This window comes from Tetrahymena thermophila (assembly GCF_000189635.1).
Source record: "Tetrahymena thermophila SB210 genomic scaffold scf_8254686, whole genome shotgun sequence".
Classification (NCBI taxonomy): Eukaryota; Ciliophora; class Oligohymenophorea; order Hymenostomatida; family Tetrahymenidae; genus Tetrahymena; species Tetrahymena thermophila.
This window is the reverse complement of record NW_002476452.1, coordinates 62,358-81,351: the sequence shown is the minus strand read 5'-3', so window position 1 is coordinate 81,351 and position 18,994 is coordinate 62,358. Positions and strand designations below refer to the sequence as shown.

The 18,994-nt window shown below is 22.3% G+C and overlaps 7 protein-coding genes across 7 annotated transcripts; 4 read left to right on the top strand and 3 right to left on the bottom strand. All coding sequences in view use genetic code 6, as the record gives it.

The window, feature by feature from the left end:
- Positions 1-1,083: 1,083 nt before the first annotated feature.
- Positions 1,084-2,118, bottom strand: TTHERM_00448720 (hypothetical protein; the record flags this gene model as incomplete). Its single annotated transcript, XM_001013272.4, has 1 exon — positions 1,084-2,118. Exon 1 carries the CDS (start codon positions 2,014-2,016, stop codon positions 1,084-1,086), a length of 933 nt encoding a protein of 310 aa, XP_001013272.3. The 5' UTR covers positions 2,017-2,118.
- Positions 2,119-2,547: 429 nt separating this feature from the next.
- TTHERM_00448710 (hypothetical protein) lies at positions 2,548-2,826 on the top strand (the record flags this gene model as incomplete). Its single annotated transcript, XM_001013271.3, has 1 exon — positions 2,548-2,826. One exon carries the CDS (start codon positions 2,548-2,550, stop codon positions 2,824-2,826), a length of 279 nt encoding a protein of 92 aa, XP_001013271.2.
- A 944-nt stretch (positions 2,827-3,770) lies between these two features.
- TTHERM_00448700 (COPI associated protein) lies at positions 3,771-4,361 on the bottom strand (the record flags this gene model as incomplete). Its single annotated transcript, XM_001013270.3, has 1 exon — positions 3,771-4,361. One exon carries the CDS (start codon positions 4,359-4,361, stop codon positions 3,771-3,773), a length of 591 nt encoding a protein of 196 aa, XP_001013270.1.
- A 2,886-nt stretch (positions 4,362-7,247) lies between these two features.
- Positions 7,248-8,438, top strand: TTHERM_00448680 (hypothetical protein; the record flags this gene model as incomplete). The annotated part of the gene is made up of 1 exon (XM_001013268.1): positions 7,248-8,438. One exon carries the CDS (start codon positions 7,248-7,250, stop codon positions 8,436-8,438), a length of 1,191 nt encoding a protein of 396 aa, XP_001013268.1.
- A 1,305-nt stretch (positions 8,439-9,743) lies between these two features.
- Positions 9,744-11,911, top strand: TTHERM_00448670 (hypothetical protein; the record flags this gene model as incomplete). Its single annotated transcript, XM_001013267.3, has 5 exons — positions 9,744-10,121; positions 10,270-10,518; positions 10,596-10,700; positions 11,148-11,638; positions 11,869-11,911. The coding sequence occupies 5 exons, from the start codon at positions 9,744-9,746 to the stop codon at positions 11,909-11,911; spliced, it is 1,266 nt and encodes a 421-aa protein (XP_001013267.2).
- Positions 11,912-13,439: 1,528 nt separating this feature from the next.
- On the bottom strand, positions 13,440-14,441 carry TTHERM_00448660 (kinase domain protein; the record flags this gene model as incomplete). Its single annotated transcript, XM_001013266.1, has 1 exon — positions 13,440-14,441. The coding sequence occupies one exon, from the start codon at positions 14,439-14,441 to the stop codon at positions 13,440-13,442; it is 1,002 nt and encodes a 333-aa protein (XP_001013266.1).
- Positions 14,442-16,060: 1,619 nt separating this feature from the next.
- TTHERM_00448640 (hypothetical protein) lies at positions 16,061-17,831 on the top strand (the record flags this gene model as incomplete). The annotated part of the gene is made up of 2 exons (XM_001013265.2): positions 16,061-17,061; positions 17,273-17,831. The coding sequence occupies 2 exons, from the start codon at positions 16,061-16,063 to the stop codon at positions 17,829-17,831; spliced, it is 1,560 nt and encodes a 519-aa protein (XP_001013265.2).
- Between the last annotated feature and the right edge of the window lie 1,163 nt (positions 17,832-18,994).

The window sequence follows — 18,994 nt, the reverse complement described above, 5'->3', positions numbered from 1 at the left end:
ATTAGACCTATTTTAAATAAAAATAATGTATTATCAAGCATTTTTTTAATTATATTTTTATAAATTTAGAGCTTGTTGAATTATGTAAAATAATCCAAATTTAATAAATATTTGTTTTTTATATTTTCTAATAAAACTTGTAAAATACTTAATTAAATAAACAATTAAAACAACCAAAAAATAATTTCCAAAAATAAATCGAAACAAATAATTTTTGAATAAATTTAAAAAAGCACTTTCATCAAAAAATTTTAATCTTGCTTTTAATCAAGATTTTAATGAAAAAATAGAAAAGTAATAATTTTTTTATTTATAAAAAAATAGATTAACACCTATGCAAAATTTGTCAATTCGTTTGATTTTTAAACAAAACTGCTGATTTAAATAAAAATATTACATTTTATAATTTTTAGAGAGAATAAATCTAAATGACTTAAATTAATGGATAAACAAATTTTATTTTAATTTTTATAAATAAGAATTAAAAACATTTAATAAACATTCATAAATTGAACAAGTGTAGATTAACTTTAAAATTTTATAGATTGATTTTCACAAGAGATCTGAAAATAGTTAGTTAGCAAGATCTTACTAACCTTATAATATATAAACCTATCTTATGATATTAAAATATATACCTTCCTACAGTACTATTTGACAAGGATATTTTTAAATAGTGTGAATTAATATTATCATGTAAATCAAAATATTTTTAAATAATTAATAATGTAATTTAAGTATAAAAAAAATAATTTATGATAAATAATCTAAATATATTAATAGAAAGAGTTTCATTTAAATAACTGAAAAATTAATTAGTAAAATAAATTATTATTATCTAAAATAAATAAATAAATATAAATTTTAAAATGTGAATAAAATAAATTATTTTAAATAATTTAAATAATAACTATAAATTGGATGTTTTTATTGCTAAACATAAATTAGAATTGCTAAAATTGAAAATAAAAATATTTAGACAAATAAAAATAATATTTGAAAAATAAATAGTAAACGTCTTTAAGGGTTTAATTATTAATTAGAATTTTATTGTATTTAAGTTATTAAGCGATTAATGAATTATCATAAAGAACTAAACTATTTGAAAGTGCCATTAGTTAATTTGCTGATTGATTCAAAGAAATCGAAAGATGCTTATTTATCTTCTTATTTTTCAGGCCCAGCTAAGTTAAAACTAATGATGTGTATTTTAGGAGCATTTTGTCTTTGTTTGATTGCTTCTTCAATTTATTGTTTCCATGCTGAGTAATCTTTAGATGTGTAGTCAGTAAAAACAATAATAGAAGTTATTTAAGGAGGACAGTTTTAAATTCTTGATTAAAGTGTAGATAATACTCTGTCTTTTCTACCATGTAATTAAATATTTTCTAAAAATTCATCTGCTAATTACACCTATGAAATTTAAACTAACTATTTGCTTAGCTAGACATCTTATTCAGAAGAATAGATATTAAATTCTTTCTTTAATTCCTATTAATATCTTTATTCATTTTCTAATCTCTATTATTAGTTACCATTTTTATTTAATTGTGGGTACCACTTTTCGAGTGTCAAACTAAGCACTCTTCTTGCCAAAGTAAAACGACTTTCATTAACGTTGTTTGGATTAATTACCAAACCCATTGAAGTGTCTAAAATAAATTCAATATTTTTTTCATTCTATAGCAACTAATCTAAAGCTTCTACACTTTATTATTGAATGTGATGTAATTTTTCTCCTATTTATTATTCTAATTTCTTTTCAACTAAATTTTAAGTTTCTTCCTCTTCCTCTTCTTCTGCTTACTTTCTTAAGTCTTCATAGGCATCGTCGAATTCATTTTCGTCTGGTAGATCTTTTTCTTCTTCCTATTCTTCTTTCAATTTTTATTGAATTTTCTCAAATTCCTATTACAGCTTTTCAGGGAAGCAAAAAACGCAATCCAAATTCTTTTGTTACTGATGGGCACCAGTAATAAGATATTCTAAGCAGAATTATCTTTCTTGATTAGACATTTTTTAGTTTAAAATTCTTTAGCTTTTTTAATCTATTTGAACTTCCTTTAGGAAATCTTTTAATTTTAATGTTTTGAATTGAATAATAAATAAATAAAATATAATCAATTTAATTAAATTAAATTAATGACAAGAAAATCTAAAAATTCTGATCACAATCATATGCAATAAATAATAAATTGTAGTTATTTTCATACAAAAATAAATCTATTGTCTACTTTATACATCAAATTAAATAAAGCAAATAAATAAAATAGTTTTGTTTTCTTTATAAAATACTTTTTTGATTATCTTTTTTATTGATAATCACTGAAAGTTAAAATAATTATTTATTTATTTATTTAAGCGGCGTCTATCATACATACATATATGCACTTTTTAGACAATAAATCAGAATTTCTTTTTTTTAATTAAATTATTACAGAAAGTAAAAAAATTCAGCTAAGAAAAAAATTTATTAAGCGAAAATAATTAAAATTTTTTGAACATATCAAAAAGCAATCAGTTTATATTTGTTAAGTATTAAATAAAATGGAAAGTCAAGATAAGAAATTAACAAGGAAAATGAAAAAAGATGTGTGTTTAGAATTAATGCTTACTGGAGTTCACGCTGTCACTCATATCCCTTGTCATATTTGTAACAGAGAATTAACTTCTTTCTTTACAATCGATAAAAAATTAACATGTTAAAGTGAATAATGCCATGAAGCTGGTGAATGTGTATGCGGAATAAAAGAAATGTAAGAAGCTTTATTAACTCAAAATTAAAATATTGAAGATGGTGAATGCGATGATCTCAACTTAAATTGATTAAGTTAATTAAATAAAAAATACTTTAGATAAACCTTGTAATTTAGTAAATTGTATTTAAGCATTTAAGTTGTATAATTAAAGAACTTTGTCTGTCTTAGATATGATTCTTAAAATAAAAAATTCTAATAGTTTGTTTGTTTGTTTATCTGTATGTTAATGTTTCTAAATATAAATTATTAATATTATCAAAAAATAAAATACAATCGAATCTATAAATAAAAATTAAATAAAATATTTAATTCAATTTGTTAGTTATTTCGCGTTTAATTCAATGTACTATTTATTTTACTAAAATTTTTAAATTGACATCTTGTATAATGTTTTCATCTAGATTTATTCAAATTTTATTATGAGAATGTTGTCATTCATTTTTCGATAATAAAGTAGAAAGTAAAAAATTTTAATTCTTTAAAAAGGGATAAAATATTTCTAACTTTATAAATTAATTAATTAGATGATTGAATGATTAATGAACAGATATGTTTTTATTTTTACTTTTTTGATAAAAAAAACTATTTTAATTATAAGTTTATTTTATGTTGAATTCACTTTTAGTCTTAAGCTCTTGTATTGAATAAAAGAATTCTGATGAATCAAACAAATATACAAAATATCAATAAACCAATCAATCAATATTGATAAGCATTTTACTTTATACAGAGTTATTGCTGATTAATTAATTAAATATTGAAATATTAACTAAAATTAATATTTTGCACAATAAATTGCTTGCCAATAACTACTTTAAAATATTAACAATATGAAATAAAAATGTTTGCAAAAATAATAAATTTTATTACAGTAGATTAATTTATTTAGTAAAAATACCTATACTTTTATTATACTTAAACTTAAATTAATGGATATAAGCTGGGGTTAGTTTATATTTTAGTGTTTACTTAAACAATTCTTTTTTACATCCACATTATTTAATCAATCAATCACATTTATCCATTTGAATAAACACTTGATGGATCGCTTGCATTTTCATTTAATCCTCTTCCTAGGTTTTATGAATTATCAAGATTGCTAGAATTATTTGTGCTTGTGCTAGATTTATTAGATTACTATTCACTTACTTCAGGAGGAAGTATTAAGTCCAATCCAGTAAAATGAAAACAGAGATACATTAAACCAACAATAAACAAGAAAATTGTTATTACTATTGCCAATATATTTAAACCTGATCCACCTAAATAACTAGAGCATATAGTTGCTACGAAAATATCTAACAATCCTCTACCTATGTATGAACACATAAAAGATATTCTAGAAAGGACGAATAGAAGATTTAACTCTGCTCCAAAAATTACTATGCCAAACATTATCATGTAACCAGGCTAAAATATAGTCCATGGTTCACTTATCAGAGCTGCAAAAAAAATGTATCTTAAGATTCCATTAGTTATCAGTGCAAGCCCGCAACCTGCATTTATCCATCTAAAAATGGTGGCCAATTTTCGCTATTTATTGGCAGTCATCATTATTTTATTTTCTTCATCGCTTTTTTGCTAAGAATTTTGTGTACTCATACTTTGCTTGCTTATAGTGTTATTTAAAGAATTTTGATTAAAAAGTAAATTAATTATTGATTTCCAATCGACTCAATTTCTAATTTTTTGATATCTTATGGAATATATCTATCTATCTATATCTATTTCTTAATAAATAAATAAAGTAAGAAATCAATATCAATATTTCTAATCAACCAATCAATCAATCAGTCAATCTAATTAATTATCTATTCATTCATTTATTGTTTCTTTGTCTTGAATTGTGATTCTATTAATATTTTACATATAAGTAGTTAAAACTAAATTCTTCATTTTATTAATTTAGTCTAAATCTAATTTTAAAAGAGTAACTAACTCAAAATTATTTATATTTTTTTAATATTTTGCTGTTTTCCTACATATGAAATATCGCTAACATTCAGTAATATTTTGATTAGTGATATTTAAAATGTGTATTCTTATATTATTGATTATAATTTTATTGTTCTATAGCTTAATTATATTCTAAATATTCCTTTTTAAAAGGCTTATTAAAATTAACTAAAATAAGAAAACCTTTTTTCAAATTTTTAGTAAATTTTTTTTATTTAATATAAAATTTTATCTTTAAAAATTAAGCTTCCTAAGTAAGCTTTATCTAAGTTATTGTGCTTTGGAATTTAAAATTATTTATTTAATAATTATTTTATCTAACAAATGTAGCTTTAAAAAAGTTAAAAATTAGTTAGTTTTTACAAATAAATATTTATGTGAGTTTGAGAAGATTTATTGCATGTATACTGATTAAATGAATATTTATTTTATTAAAAAATATAATCACAAAAAAATAAAGAAATTCGCATTAATATTTTCTTAAAAACAAGTTTTATGCATTTTATTTATCAAAAATTAGATTTTTGTATTCAATCAATCAATTAGCAAATCAATTATGATCTATTGATGATTATTTAAAAAGATTTAACTAATTTTTGATTTAGTAATGCACACTATTAAAAGTAAAACCTAATCTTCAATCATATGTTCTTTTTTTAAATCAATAAACTAGTTGTTTTGAAAAAGTAAAAAACATCTTGCATCGTTTAATATACTTGGTACCTCTAATTATTTATTAGGAATTTCTAAATTCAATTTTCCTCCAATATCATCTAAAATTAATTTAGTTTAAACTAATATTTTAGTCCTATAAAAATCACTAGTAAGCTTTTAATTTAAACATAATTTTAAATTAATATTTAAATCACTATAGCATGACTCGGTTTCGATAAGCAGGTAAATGTATTCAGTCTTGAAATCAGGTATTTTTATCCATTGTGAGGTTTAATAATCATACCTTTCTGGACAGCTGCACTCACAGTTATTTTCATGTAAGCAATTGATTATTAATTCTATTTTAGTTTATAAATTTTTGATTTATAGATCTAAATTTTATTAACAAAAATATTATTCTAGTTTCTCCAATAGATTTTCTGTATTTTCAATATTATCTTGAAAACCAAGGTATCCATAGATTTTAATAGAATTAGAATAAGTATTTAAGTAATATTCATTCAATTTTTTTAATGTTAAAATTGTTGGATTTTAGAATTAAACTGTCTAATTTTATTAATTACTCACTATTTACACTAATAATTCTTCATAATCTTCAATCAATTACTTTATATGTATAGGTAAATTTTTTAATTCTAATTTATTAACAGAAACTTATTATAAATTATAGCCAGTCAGGGGTACGAGTGGGAGTGGGATAGATTCATTCAAAGAATTTGGGTAATTTATATTAAATTAACGAAGTTCTTTCTATAGATTTTCCTATTTGAAATCAAAAATCTTTAAATTTCTAATGAATTAGAGAATGAACTTAACAAAGCAACTTAAATTTTAAGTCACATCAATTTTTTAAATTTAATTATTATTATTATTAATATTATTATCTTAAAAAATTTAGCTTGAGCATTGCATTTAATTGTTAATGGATAAATTGGATACTATCTCATCATTTTTCTTGAACATATAATATTTTTGTTCATTTTTTTCTAAGTAAATCGAATTACTTTTATTTTTCTAATTAAGAATCTCAAAAATTTATATCATTTTAGATTTTAATTAATTTTTTTTCTTTTTTTTGTTTATTTTATTATTATTTATGTCACTAATTAAATTTTAAAGAGAGATTGAATACTAGCTATTTGATCTCAAATACAAACTACATTAATTCAAATATTTTCTGTTGATACACTTAGAGGGAAAACCAATAAATTTTTATATTTTTGATAAAACAAATACTGCATGTAGATCTTCAATAATCAACTCCTTGGAAAAATAAATTAGCACCTTTTCAAAAATAAAAAAATGAATTTTTTTTTTTTCCAAATTATTTTTTACCTTAATTCAAAAATTTAAATTCTTGAGTTTATTTATTATTTTGTTTTGTTTTAATTTATTTAATTAAATTTTTAAATCGTAATTCTTCTATTTAAAAGAAATTTCAACAAAAATTTTCAAGCATATTTTAAAAAGAAATAAATTTTATATTTCACAAAAATTGTAAGTTTCTTGAAAATTTTTTTCATTTCGAATAGAAAAAACCTAAAATTTTTATTGAGTAATTTTTTAAAGCATGAAAATATTTAGTAATTTTTTCTTCTTTTGATTTAATATTGATAGGTTGTTGGCAAAAAGTAGTTTTTATTATTTATTTTAATTAAATAGAAGATATTTTTATATAAATTAATTTGTAGATAATTTACTATTTTTAATGTTGTATTTTTATGAAATTAGAATTTTCTAAGTTAAAGTTTAAAATAAGAATGAAAAAGCTGGAACTTTTCTTATAAATATATAAAATTTATTCAAAGAAAATAAAGATTTGAATTATTAATAGTATTCTTATTTTTTTGTACAAAAATGTAGATTAATAATAAATTAAGGAGCTTTTTAAAAGGTTTATAAGGACTTTAGTACAAGCAAAAATGTAGTTTCTCAAATGGTAATTTGTGGACAAGTGCAGAAAACCCTTTACCTGAATCTGAAAGGGGAAATTATTCGCCATATTTTGATTTCAAATATGGATTTGGTTAAGGTGGAAAGCTAATAATGAGATTGAATAAATCTAATTATAATCTAATTTTACACACCCTATGGGAAGATTACTCTGAAGTAAATGTTTTTAGATAGAATAGCCAAACAAATTTAGGACCTCCTGCTTATTTGATACAAGAAAAAAGCGATGGAGGCAGAGAGGCCTTCTTTTCTGATGAGACTTACGATGCAAATAAAATTGAGAATGAGCTTTTTAAAGTTTATGCGAGAATCCCAGAGTATTATTCATATGATATAGAAGTCAATGGACCTATTATTCATGAAAATACACAAGCAGTTTCTTCAAAAATATATGGAGACGTTAGAGCTATAACCCCATTTTCTTTTAAAGCTAAAAAAGTAAAAACAGAAATATGTGAAATTAAAGCAAGCGATATTCATGTAGATACATATTTGGAAAGCTTTAGAGCTTAAGTAAATTCTGACAAGGACATTCGCATGAAGAAATGTGCTATATCAGGATATGCCACAATAAATTTAAAGTAAAAGGGAGATATTTCAATTAGCTCTCTTTATACTAATCCTGAGAGGAGACCATAGAATATATTTTGTGAAGAGAATCCATTCAATTTTATATAATTAAAAAATAAAATTACAAACATGGTAGAATCAACTCCACATATTACTATAAATTCTAACAAGGGCAACATATTACTAGGAGCTTCCCATGGAACTGCAAAAATTACAGCTCAAGAAGGAAATATCTAAATTGATACCTTATCAAATTAGCAAGCTGTTATAAAAACACATAAAGGACAAGTTAAAGCTCATATTTACAGTATAGTTAAAGACAGCTATATTGAAGGTGATTCTATTGAACTGACCGTTGAATAGTCTTTTAAACAAAATCTCTACCTAATCAATGCTGGAGAATATTTTGGAGAACAAAAATCAGACCAGCCTACACTTTTCGTAAAGGGATAAATATCTCCTGACACAATTAAAGTCTCTACTTCTTTCAAGTCTAAGATGCCCTCCTTCATGCTTGAGAAATGAACAAATAATTTTTAAAAAATATTTATTAAAATAATAGTTTAATTTTTTGTATTATGAATAAATATTATTCGATTGAAAACTAGTTACAATTAATTCAACATTAATTTATAAAAGGTATTTACACATGTAACACTACTTTAACTATTTATTGTTGTTATAAGTATTTTTTTTAAAAGATCTATTAAAAATTAAAATAAAAAAGCAAATTCTCAATATCCCAAATTTAAATATAAATAATCATTAAAATATTACAATGAATGCTATTTTTAAATCAAAAAATTTTATATTAGGTGGAATTTTCTACAAAATAATGAATGATATATAAATAAGCTATAGCCTTCAAAATAAATAATTAATTGAGGTAAAAAAAATATTTATTCAGCTGAATTAATTTATCAAAATACCTAAAATAAATCCTTGATTGATTCTTAATAAAAAAATCATCCAGTAAAAAGTAAAATAAAGTTTTTTATAAAAGTATTATGTAAATGTGAATGAATAGACAAATAAATATAATTATTTTTTTAGTTATAAAAAGAATAATGGCTGGTTATGAATAATTGAGATATATATCATGTTTATTTAAAATTTTTATGCAATAAACAATTATTAAATTAAAATGGTTATTTAGTTTTTTTTTAAATATAATTTATTATTAATTAGTGTTTCTGAATAATGTTTAAGCTAAATACTGAAAAAAAGGATTTTAGATTTTGTAAATAAGATTTTTACTTTTAAAAATTTACAGTATTTTTATAAAAAAGATAATAAAATACTGAAAATAATACAAAAAGAAAAAAAAAATTGTAGTTTTTTATCAAAAAAGGAAAATTAATTAATAAAAATCATTATAATGAAGCGATACTGATTACAAACAAATAAATTAGTTATAATTGCAAAATATTTAATTAAGAATTGTATATACAACTTACAATTATCTTAGAAAATAAGATAAAGTAGTCTCAACTAAAGCAAAGGTAATTATGTAATCCAAGGTTTAAAATTATTATTTATGCTTTAAGAATTTTTGTGTTTTTTAGTTATCTCATAATATAATTAAAATAGCAGATAGATGAAGTTTGTTGAATATTTTTTTCAGATAATTAGCTGACTTTATTTATATTTATAATAAGCAGCTTAAAAAAGCTGTTTCTTACTTACTGAATAATTAATTAATAAATATATATTAATACTATCCATATAGATAAATAAAATCGCAATCTCAAGTAATAAGCATAACATTAAGAAAAGCACTACTGCTACTTCCCCTATTTTTTTATTATTGTATATTTCTTTGGTTTAAAGATGTAAAGAAAATCATCTTACTTATAGGCTGTAGTGAAGCAATTTGCTAAGAATCCTCCAAACCACCACAAAGATGCTGCTGCACTTTAGGGTTTAACATTAGAAACATCTAAAATGGCAGAAATGTCTACTTAACTCTCTACAAGAAATTCAAGAAGAAGTACTTACGGCGATTATCATAAAAAATCAGTATCAAACACTCCTTAAAACAAAGATCACCACTAGAATTTATCACCATCTCCTTTAATGTAATAACAAATGAGAAAAGAAAAGAAGTTTGATATAAACGACTTTATAGCGTTAGAAGAGAATTATGAAGATTTGTGCAAATTAACACGAAAAACGTTTTAAAATTTGAACCAAATGCTGAGAGGATTCGTAAAATAATTCAAATATTTTTAATAATTATTGTTAAGAATAAAATATTGTGAAATTAACATTTTATTTGAAGATTATTCTTTCTTTCGTATAAAAAGCTCATTTTTTGATTAGTTTGTAAGCTTTAATTACATTTTTAACACTAAAGGGATCTGACGAAGTAAAGGAATATTTAGATTCAATATGGGATATAGATCCTTCTAAAAAAGAACCTAAAGACATATTCTAATTAATAGAATTAATTTTTAATGTGATTACAAGATTTTACATTGAGCTTGAAGATTCTTTATATGTTGCAAAAAAAGGGCAACAAGAAGTGAAAGATAATAATAGCTAAAATAGAGATTATGTTTTACTTCTTTAAAAATAAGAAGGTGAAATAAGAGCTTTAACAAGAGTAAAACGGACAGTTTAATTTTTATTTTTATTTTTTACAAAAACCCTTAAATATTATTTTATTTTTAACTTATTTAGGAAAACCAGTAACTAAAGCTATCAATCAATTTGTATTAAGAAAAGCTAAAAAACAGTGAAATTCAATCTGATTTACTTGCTAATTATGCCTAGAAAGAAATGGAAGTAAATAAATTTCTTCTAATATTTCTTACCATTTATTTATTATTAAAAAACCTTCTGCTATTGCTGATAATTCTATTAATTTACATCCTCTTAAATAAATAAATAAACCAATAAATTAAAATCTTAGGATAAAAAAAATAAAAATTATTAAGTAAACAGAAAGTAAAACTTAATAAACAAGCTAAGAATTAAAAAATTCAAATAATATTTTAGGTTAAATAAATAAATATTTAGCAAAACTAATAAGGCAGGAATAATTCTAAAATAGAAATTTATTGTGCAAAAAATTATAAGAAATAAAGTTCAGTTTAAAAAAAACATGTTTATTTAAAGTTTTTGTTTTATTTGTTATTTATAAAAATAAATTTTAAAGAAAAAAATAAGCAAAATTAGTTAAAAAATTTTCAATTAAATTTTAAAAAATTTAAAAATTTTTTGTAAAAATAGAACTTAAAGTAGGATTTTTAATTTGCAATTAATGATCTTAGATAAAAAGAGGAAGATGTTGAAATATTAAAATAAGAACTCAAAAATAAAAGTAGCTAGTTAGAATCTATGGAGGAAAGGTTAGTTTCTGTATTCATCCTTGAACACAAGATAAAAGCCTTGGGAGCAAAAAATGCCAAGGATATAGAAAAAACCATATTTGAGTATAGTGAGAAACTGAGAGAAATGGATAAATCTAGCAGAGAGGCTTTAAGAAAGGAGAGGCAAGAAAATGAAAGCAAAGTTTTAGATTTTAGAAATAAATTGAATTTACTGACTATGGAAAATAGGAAGCTGTAGTTAGAAAACAAAAGTAGAATACAGTAATTGAATGATATAATCAAAGAAAAAGACGAGTACCTGCAAAAGAAAGTTTGTGAGTTACAGAATATATAAGAAAGGCTTGCTTTGAGGAATAAAGAGGTCTATTTGATTGCTCAGTAAAAAGACAAGTAATTGAATAAACAATAAAACTATTTTTAGTATTTTTTATACAATAAAATTAATATTAAATTTATTTGCTTGCTTTAATAATCAAAATACAAAAATAGTTTTCTTTATTTAGAAGTATTTTTAAATAAATTAAACAATCATTTATATTATTTATTGAAGTTAATTAATAACTTTTTTTACATTGTTTTAAATTGTTTTCTTATTTTTAAAAATGATTTATTAAAAAAAGATATGGAAACATGACAAATTCTGAAAGTTTTTATTCAAAATGAGGATAGATAATAAAAATACAATTAGCTATTTAGCTAGCAAACTAAAGGGTTCCTTTTTAAAAATGTTAAAATTAAAAAATTTAGAAAATGAAGAAAATTAAAACATAATTTATAATATCGAAAAGAAAAAATAGCAATCGATAAGTTATAAAACAAATATGAACTAAACTGCAATAATTTTAAATATTTTGTAAATATTAAGTTTCTTTTTATTTATTTATATATATATTTTATATCTATCTTACTAAGTATTATTTATTTTATCAGATTAAAGTAGCATTATTCAAAAAATATAAGATTTTAACTTTATCAAAAATTATTTATTATATCAAGTTACTCATTTTTATATATTTATTTTCTTTGTTTCAATAAGATAATAAAAGTATATTTGGTTTATTAAAAATAGAAGCTAAAATAAATTCTAATAAAATTAAACAAATTAAAAAGATATCTTTAAATATTTTTTGTTTTTCGGAATTGATTTTACTAGTTTTGTAAATAACAAACTAATATTTGAAATGCTTATTAAAAAATTTAGGTGTTTTATTTATTAGAAGCAATCTCATAACTTTAATATATTATTTATGTTTATTAAAATGAATTTAAATGATAATATTTATATGTGAATTCTGTTGGATAAAATATAAATAAAGTATTTAATCTTTTTAGAGTAAACTAAAAGATGATCTATATAAATAAAAAAAATATGTTAATTATCTTAATATTTTTATTTTTTGCTTTATAATCAAAAAGTTTTCTTAGAAAAATCTATGTTTTCTTTAAATTTGGAGCAATCTATTTAACACTGCATATAAATCCTACTACTTAAGCATAATTAAAAGAATATTATTTCTTAATTACTGTTTAAGTGAAAATAAAGAGTATATATCTTACTTCAAAGTAATCTAAAGGCAATTCTTCTAAAATCAAAAAAATTTTGAATTTTGTTTAATTAATTAAATACAAATAATAAAAAATAATGTATTTTTTACTGATTGGTTAAAACTTATAAAACGTTTTATTTATTTGCAGTTTATAATTTCATATAATTATTATTTTAAATTTTAGAGAGAAATCTAAAATCTATTTAAGAATTTTAGAGTAGTATTTTCTTTTTGAGGTATTTTTTTTTAAAACATTAACTATTGAATCTTTTAAGAATGAATTAGATAGTAAAATATTCTAACTAATTTTGCAATTTTTTTGAAATAAACAAATATTTGTATAATATTCCCACATGAATAAATGAATAAGTGACTCACTAACAAAAAATTTTTTCTAGGAAATTTAATTTAATAGTAAATATATGCAATATTTAATAAAAAATTCATTATTAATTGAAATAGTTTTGCTAAGGATAAATGATAAATTTATTTTATGAATACTAACAAAAAAACAAATAATTTTACTTTAAAAAATAAAAGTATGTGCTTAAAATATTTATTAAAAATATATATGTATGTGTGTGTGTTTTTGAATTTATTAGTTTATTTATTTATTTATGGATGGATGCATTCATGCATGATGATCAGAAATATTGGATTTCATCATCAGTATGATTAATATTTAGCTACTTTACAAAAGCTAATTTACTTAATTCTTGCTTTATAAGTTCTTCATCTTTCATGTTTGTGTCTATGTCTCCAAAGTTGAAGCTGAGAATTTAAAGATGGCCTAACTTTGATAGTTAGCTTAATGCAGTAACAGACTTTTAGTGCAAGCCATTTTGTTTAACATTTACTTTGAGGATTTCAAGGTTAGTAAGGTTAGATATTGCCTAGATCAATGCCAAAATACCATCATCATGAATGTTGTTTTACTTTAAGTCAAGGGTAAGCTTTTTGAGTGCACTGAGCTTGCTAATTCCAATAGAGAGTTTAGTGATTCCTTCGTCTTTAAGGTTGTTGTTCTCAAGATGAAGAGATAGACTTTGGAGGCTGTGCAAACTTTGTAAGGCTTCTCCAATAACGAAACCACCCAATGAGCTAAGAGGATAGTGGTGCAAATGCAAGTCTAATAAAGTGAGCTAGTGGCATTGAGCAATACCATCTACTAATTTTTTTAATCCATTATTTTCCATCTTATTTTCAGTGAGAACAAGAGCGAGTCCTTTTAAGTTTCTGAAATAAGCTATTTTTTGGCCAATGCTTTCAAAGTCTTCATCCTTAAGCATGTTCTCAGCTACGTTGAGCATTAAGACTTCTAATGAATTAGAACGGCTCAGTCCATCGATTAAGCCAGCAACTCCGTCAACTTCGAGACTGTTTTTAGATAGTTCCAGGTCAAGTATTTTAAGGGAATCACATTTAGCTAATAATGAACCAATAGATTTACCACCATCTCCATAGAGGTTGTTGCTTGAGAGATTGAGAGTCAGTGTGTGAAGCTTGCTGCATTTCGAGATTTCTTCACAAAGTTCAGCAGTTTCGACATCACCTACATCTTTATCTTTTCTGTTAAAGGAGAACTCGTGTACTTGATCTTTATTTGCTTCCTTTAATTGCTTAAGAGTGTGAATATTCATATCCATTTTATCTGCTTTTTTTTGGTTGTTGTGTGTATCTTCTACTTATTTTTTAATTAATTAATTTCTAGACTGTAAATCTTATTTCAATACAATTTTATTTGATAATAAATAAATTATATAATCAAAAATCAGTATCTTAGCATTTAAAATAAAATAATTTTTATTCTAATGTGGTTTCTATCATGAAAACGAAAATTATTTCAAGCTAAAATTTGAAAAAATGTTTTCTACAAAGTAAACTGCGTTCTTTTATCTCAGAGATTGATAATTAACTCAGTAAGTAACTTAAAACTATATCAAATACGTAGGCTTGAAGACTCATAATGGTGTGGCTCTGAAACAGTTGATGTTTTCTATTAGACAAAAGCAGATATTAGCTTGCTTTTTCAATACTATTTCACATAATTAGATTAGATCTGAAAGTTTTATGCTTGTTTTGTTGAAAAATAAAAATTTTTTTTCGATGACGTTCGTAAAAGATGAAAAATGGCTTCATTTGACCAACTTTGTTCCCGATGGAAAGCATTTTGGTCAGATTTATTCAATATTTTACAAATGATAATTCAATTTAATTAAATAAATCTTTTTTAATTTTGAATCTTACCGGTAGGAGCAATTGAAAGATTAAGAGATTAATTAGGTGCAATTCTGAGTGTAAAGCATGTAAAAAAAGTCAATCTGTAAGTTAACCTATTTACAACAAAAATAATTTTTAACCAGTAAATACAATTTTTTTATAATTCATTTTTATTAATAAATTTTTGGGGAATTTATTTCTAAACTTGAATAAATAAATAACTGCTATTTATTTACAATATTATATTTTATTAAGAAATTTAACCATTTAAGTTAGTTTTGTTAAAAAGTCATCAAAGAAACGAACATAAAGAATACAATTTAATTTATACCATTGTTATGCTATAAATGTTTAATAAAATTTTATAAAAATGATATTTTGCCTCATTATCATTAAGAATAATGGTGAACTAAATAAAGAATTCGGAATATTTTTTAATTTATCCAAATGAGCATTTTCATATTTCACTCTGAAGTAGAAATTAAAATATAACATCCAAGGAGACTTAGCTCAAGTGGTAGAGCGTTGGACTCCAAATCCAACGGTTGCGTGTTCGAGTCACGTAGTCTTCAAATTTTTTAATATCGTTTAATTCAATGGAAATCTCTTTATTTAAATTAATTTTTTTATTTTTATAAATAATTTTATTTGCAAAATAAATAAATAAACAAAGATTTTTCAAATTTATATTTAAAAAGGTTTTAAAGATTTTTTGTAAATTTTCAAGTGGCTATTGAAAATTGAAAAGCAAAGAAATTTAAATATAAAATATATGATTAATTACATATCTTTCTTTCTTTCTTTCTTTTTATTTACTTAAATTGTTTGTTTTTCAATCAGATTAATAATATTTCATTAAAAGAAAAGCTTTTAAAAAAGTTTATTAATTTGATTTGAATATTTATATTTCAGATTTCTTCTTGTATCTTTGATTTGTCAACTCCAACAAATTTAAAGATTTTTTTATAGATCCGAATTCTAAAATCAGGCAAAATTTTTAAAGCCATCCTAAAAATTTAAACTTTATTTTTTCTGCAAACATAAAATGAAGAAAAAACTTATTTTTTATAATTGTTTATTTGTTTTGCTAAAGCTTTTTGCTGCAAAATTAGTAGACAATCATGATGATAATTTAAAAATGATGTGCGAAGAAGGAAGCCAAAAATCATAATGCTAATAAATTAAAAAAGTAGTCTTATCACAAGAAGGAATTGTCGATGCTGAGGTAGAAAGCGACAGCTGTGTGCATTACAAATTTAGTTTTTCTCAAACTAAAATTGAAAACCTAGCTTAAAAGCATTATTTCTATTTTGAAGAGGTTCAGAAAAGCTCTTAGTTATATTTTTAAAATAATGAAAGAAAAAATTAAGATAGCAAATAATGTTTTAAACGAAGAGGAAATAATAAAAACAATGTAAAAGTAAATGCAGTATTTAATATAAAAGTGTTAGATAGTATGCCTGTGTTTCAAGATTTTTATGAAGATGAAAATGAAGTATAAATGTTTAACTTAAATGTTTTTCATGATCAAATATAACTATCAAAAGCACTTATTTTCTTTGAAAATAAAAGTGTTGAATACAAACTAAGGCAATTATTTTTTATGCCAAATTATGTAGAATTACATCCATAAATATAATAACTTCTAGCTACTGAAAAGCAGGTATTGTCAATATTTTAACAAAAAAAAGATAATGGAGATTGCATCTTATATTTATAATACAATGATGATTAATTTGATTATTTCTTTCTGCCAATTACAGAGGATTTTCATTTTGACTATGCTGAAGCTAAGGCATAAGAAGATCTTTCTTAACTAAATCCTTTATAGCAAGCAATAAAGAAATCCTAAAAAGCACTCCTTCTCGGTTTACCTAACAACATAATGAAAATAAATAATTAACACTGTGCTATTCACAGTTTCGGTTTGATAACTTCCTTTAAGCCGATGGTCACTTATGCCCATCAAGGATATGTAATTTGTGCATAGACTATTTTCGATGCTCTCTTTGGATTAGAAGATCCTTCCTAAAGCTTTAATTTATAGTATTATTTTTTCCGAAAACAGTTTATTTAAAGATTTATCCTTATTAACTTAAATAAAATATTTTAAGTTTTATTTGAAATTTTTTCAATACAGAGAGGCAAAATTTTTGTTTTCAAAACTCATTGCTAAGAATAATAAAAATTGCTTCCAAACTGATTTAGCAATTTTAAATTAAGTTTGATATTAAAATTATAAAATTGTAAAATACAGGGCTTATTCTTATGAGGATATTCTTACACTATCAGAGTAGCAGAATAACTTAGAAGTGAACAATTAAAAAAAATTTACTTATGCAAGTGTGATTTAGGTGAAGTAAATTACAGCTTACATGTCTGTCATTTTACAAGACTAAATAGGGGCTCAAATAAGGGGAGCACAAACAAAATTTAAGAGACATAACTAAGATAAGAACGAAGAACTTCATATTCCAGACTCTTAACATTAATACAGTCTTTTCAAAATAGTATCAGCTTTTGATTAGAACACAAGACTTTATGTCATCAAAATTCAGACATTTGAGGAAATTTTGGAAGAAAATTTTAGTCATAATGCAAATATTTTGGAGCAAACATTAGAATTCGTAAATTAAATTGAAGAACACTCATTAGAAGAGGAATTCCCATTAGAATATAAATCATTTAAAAAAGTTATGGACTAGAAGCATAATTTTGTCTAGATAGAGAAGTAAACAAATATATTTGTAATTGCTTTCGACAAAATTAATAAATTTTGGTATGGGATTTTAAAGTTTATTATAACTCTATTTTGATAAATGTAGATGTATACATATGCATGTAGTTAGTTATTAATTTGATTAAGTAAAAAATGATGAGTGTATCTGTAAATGTATTATAAAAAATTTCTCCCTTTAGTGAATTTAATAGAAAAATTAATTTTTAATTTTTAAATATGTAAGTTAGCAAACAAGTAACTTTTGTATCTCCATTAATGGATCAAAAATACAGTTTTTAATTTTTTTGTAGAAAATTTAATTCATAGATGGTCCCTCACCTTTGCTTGCTTCGTTGCTTAGATGCTTATTTTACTTGAAATATAATTAATTTATTGTTATTATTTTTTTCTTTTTCAAAATTGCGTAAATGCTTACTAACAAAATTAAATTGTAAAGCTTAATTTTATCAATTTTATAATAAATAAATTAATCAATTTGAAAGATAATACGCACTAAAGTTGCTACAATGAGACGAAATTCGCTTCAAGGCTTAATAATATTTGATATTTCTAAATACTGATTTTAATTAAAAGAATAAATATCTTAGGACAAGACACAAGAATCTAAACTTAAATACAATGATTTGGAATATAATATTTATCCCATTTTTTATATATAGCAGTGAAAACAGACAAAAACTATTTGAACTGATTTCAAAAATTTTTTTATTTGAAAAACAGGCCGTTTACATTTTAAATAAATCCGATCATTGATTTTTTGTTTAAATTGATAACTAATAATACTATTTTCTTCGGGTTCTATATTCTTTTATTTAAATTTGATAAATAGACATACATACATAAATAATATTTTTCTTTGTTTACTCACGTCTATCAGAGATAAAATGTTAAAGCAATAATTCTCAACTTAACATTTTTGATTTGCGGATAATAAGATTCATATTTTTTCTGATCATACTTTTACTATCAAATGCGTATTTAAAAAATTAACTGCTCCTCTTTTTTGAGCGAGTAAAACATTTAAAACGCACTAACTGATGTGAAAGTAAATATTATTTTGCTTACATCACTAAATCTTCAATAAAAGTAGTAAAAATATACTTAAAATTAATAAATGAAATAGGGTTTTGAGGAATTATAATGTTTTTTTATTATTTTTAAATCGATTAATGGTGTAAAAATATAAATTTGTGTGAAGTTAGAACTATTTTTTAAATTTTTATTTGGTGATTTTATGTT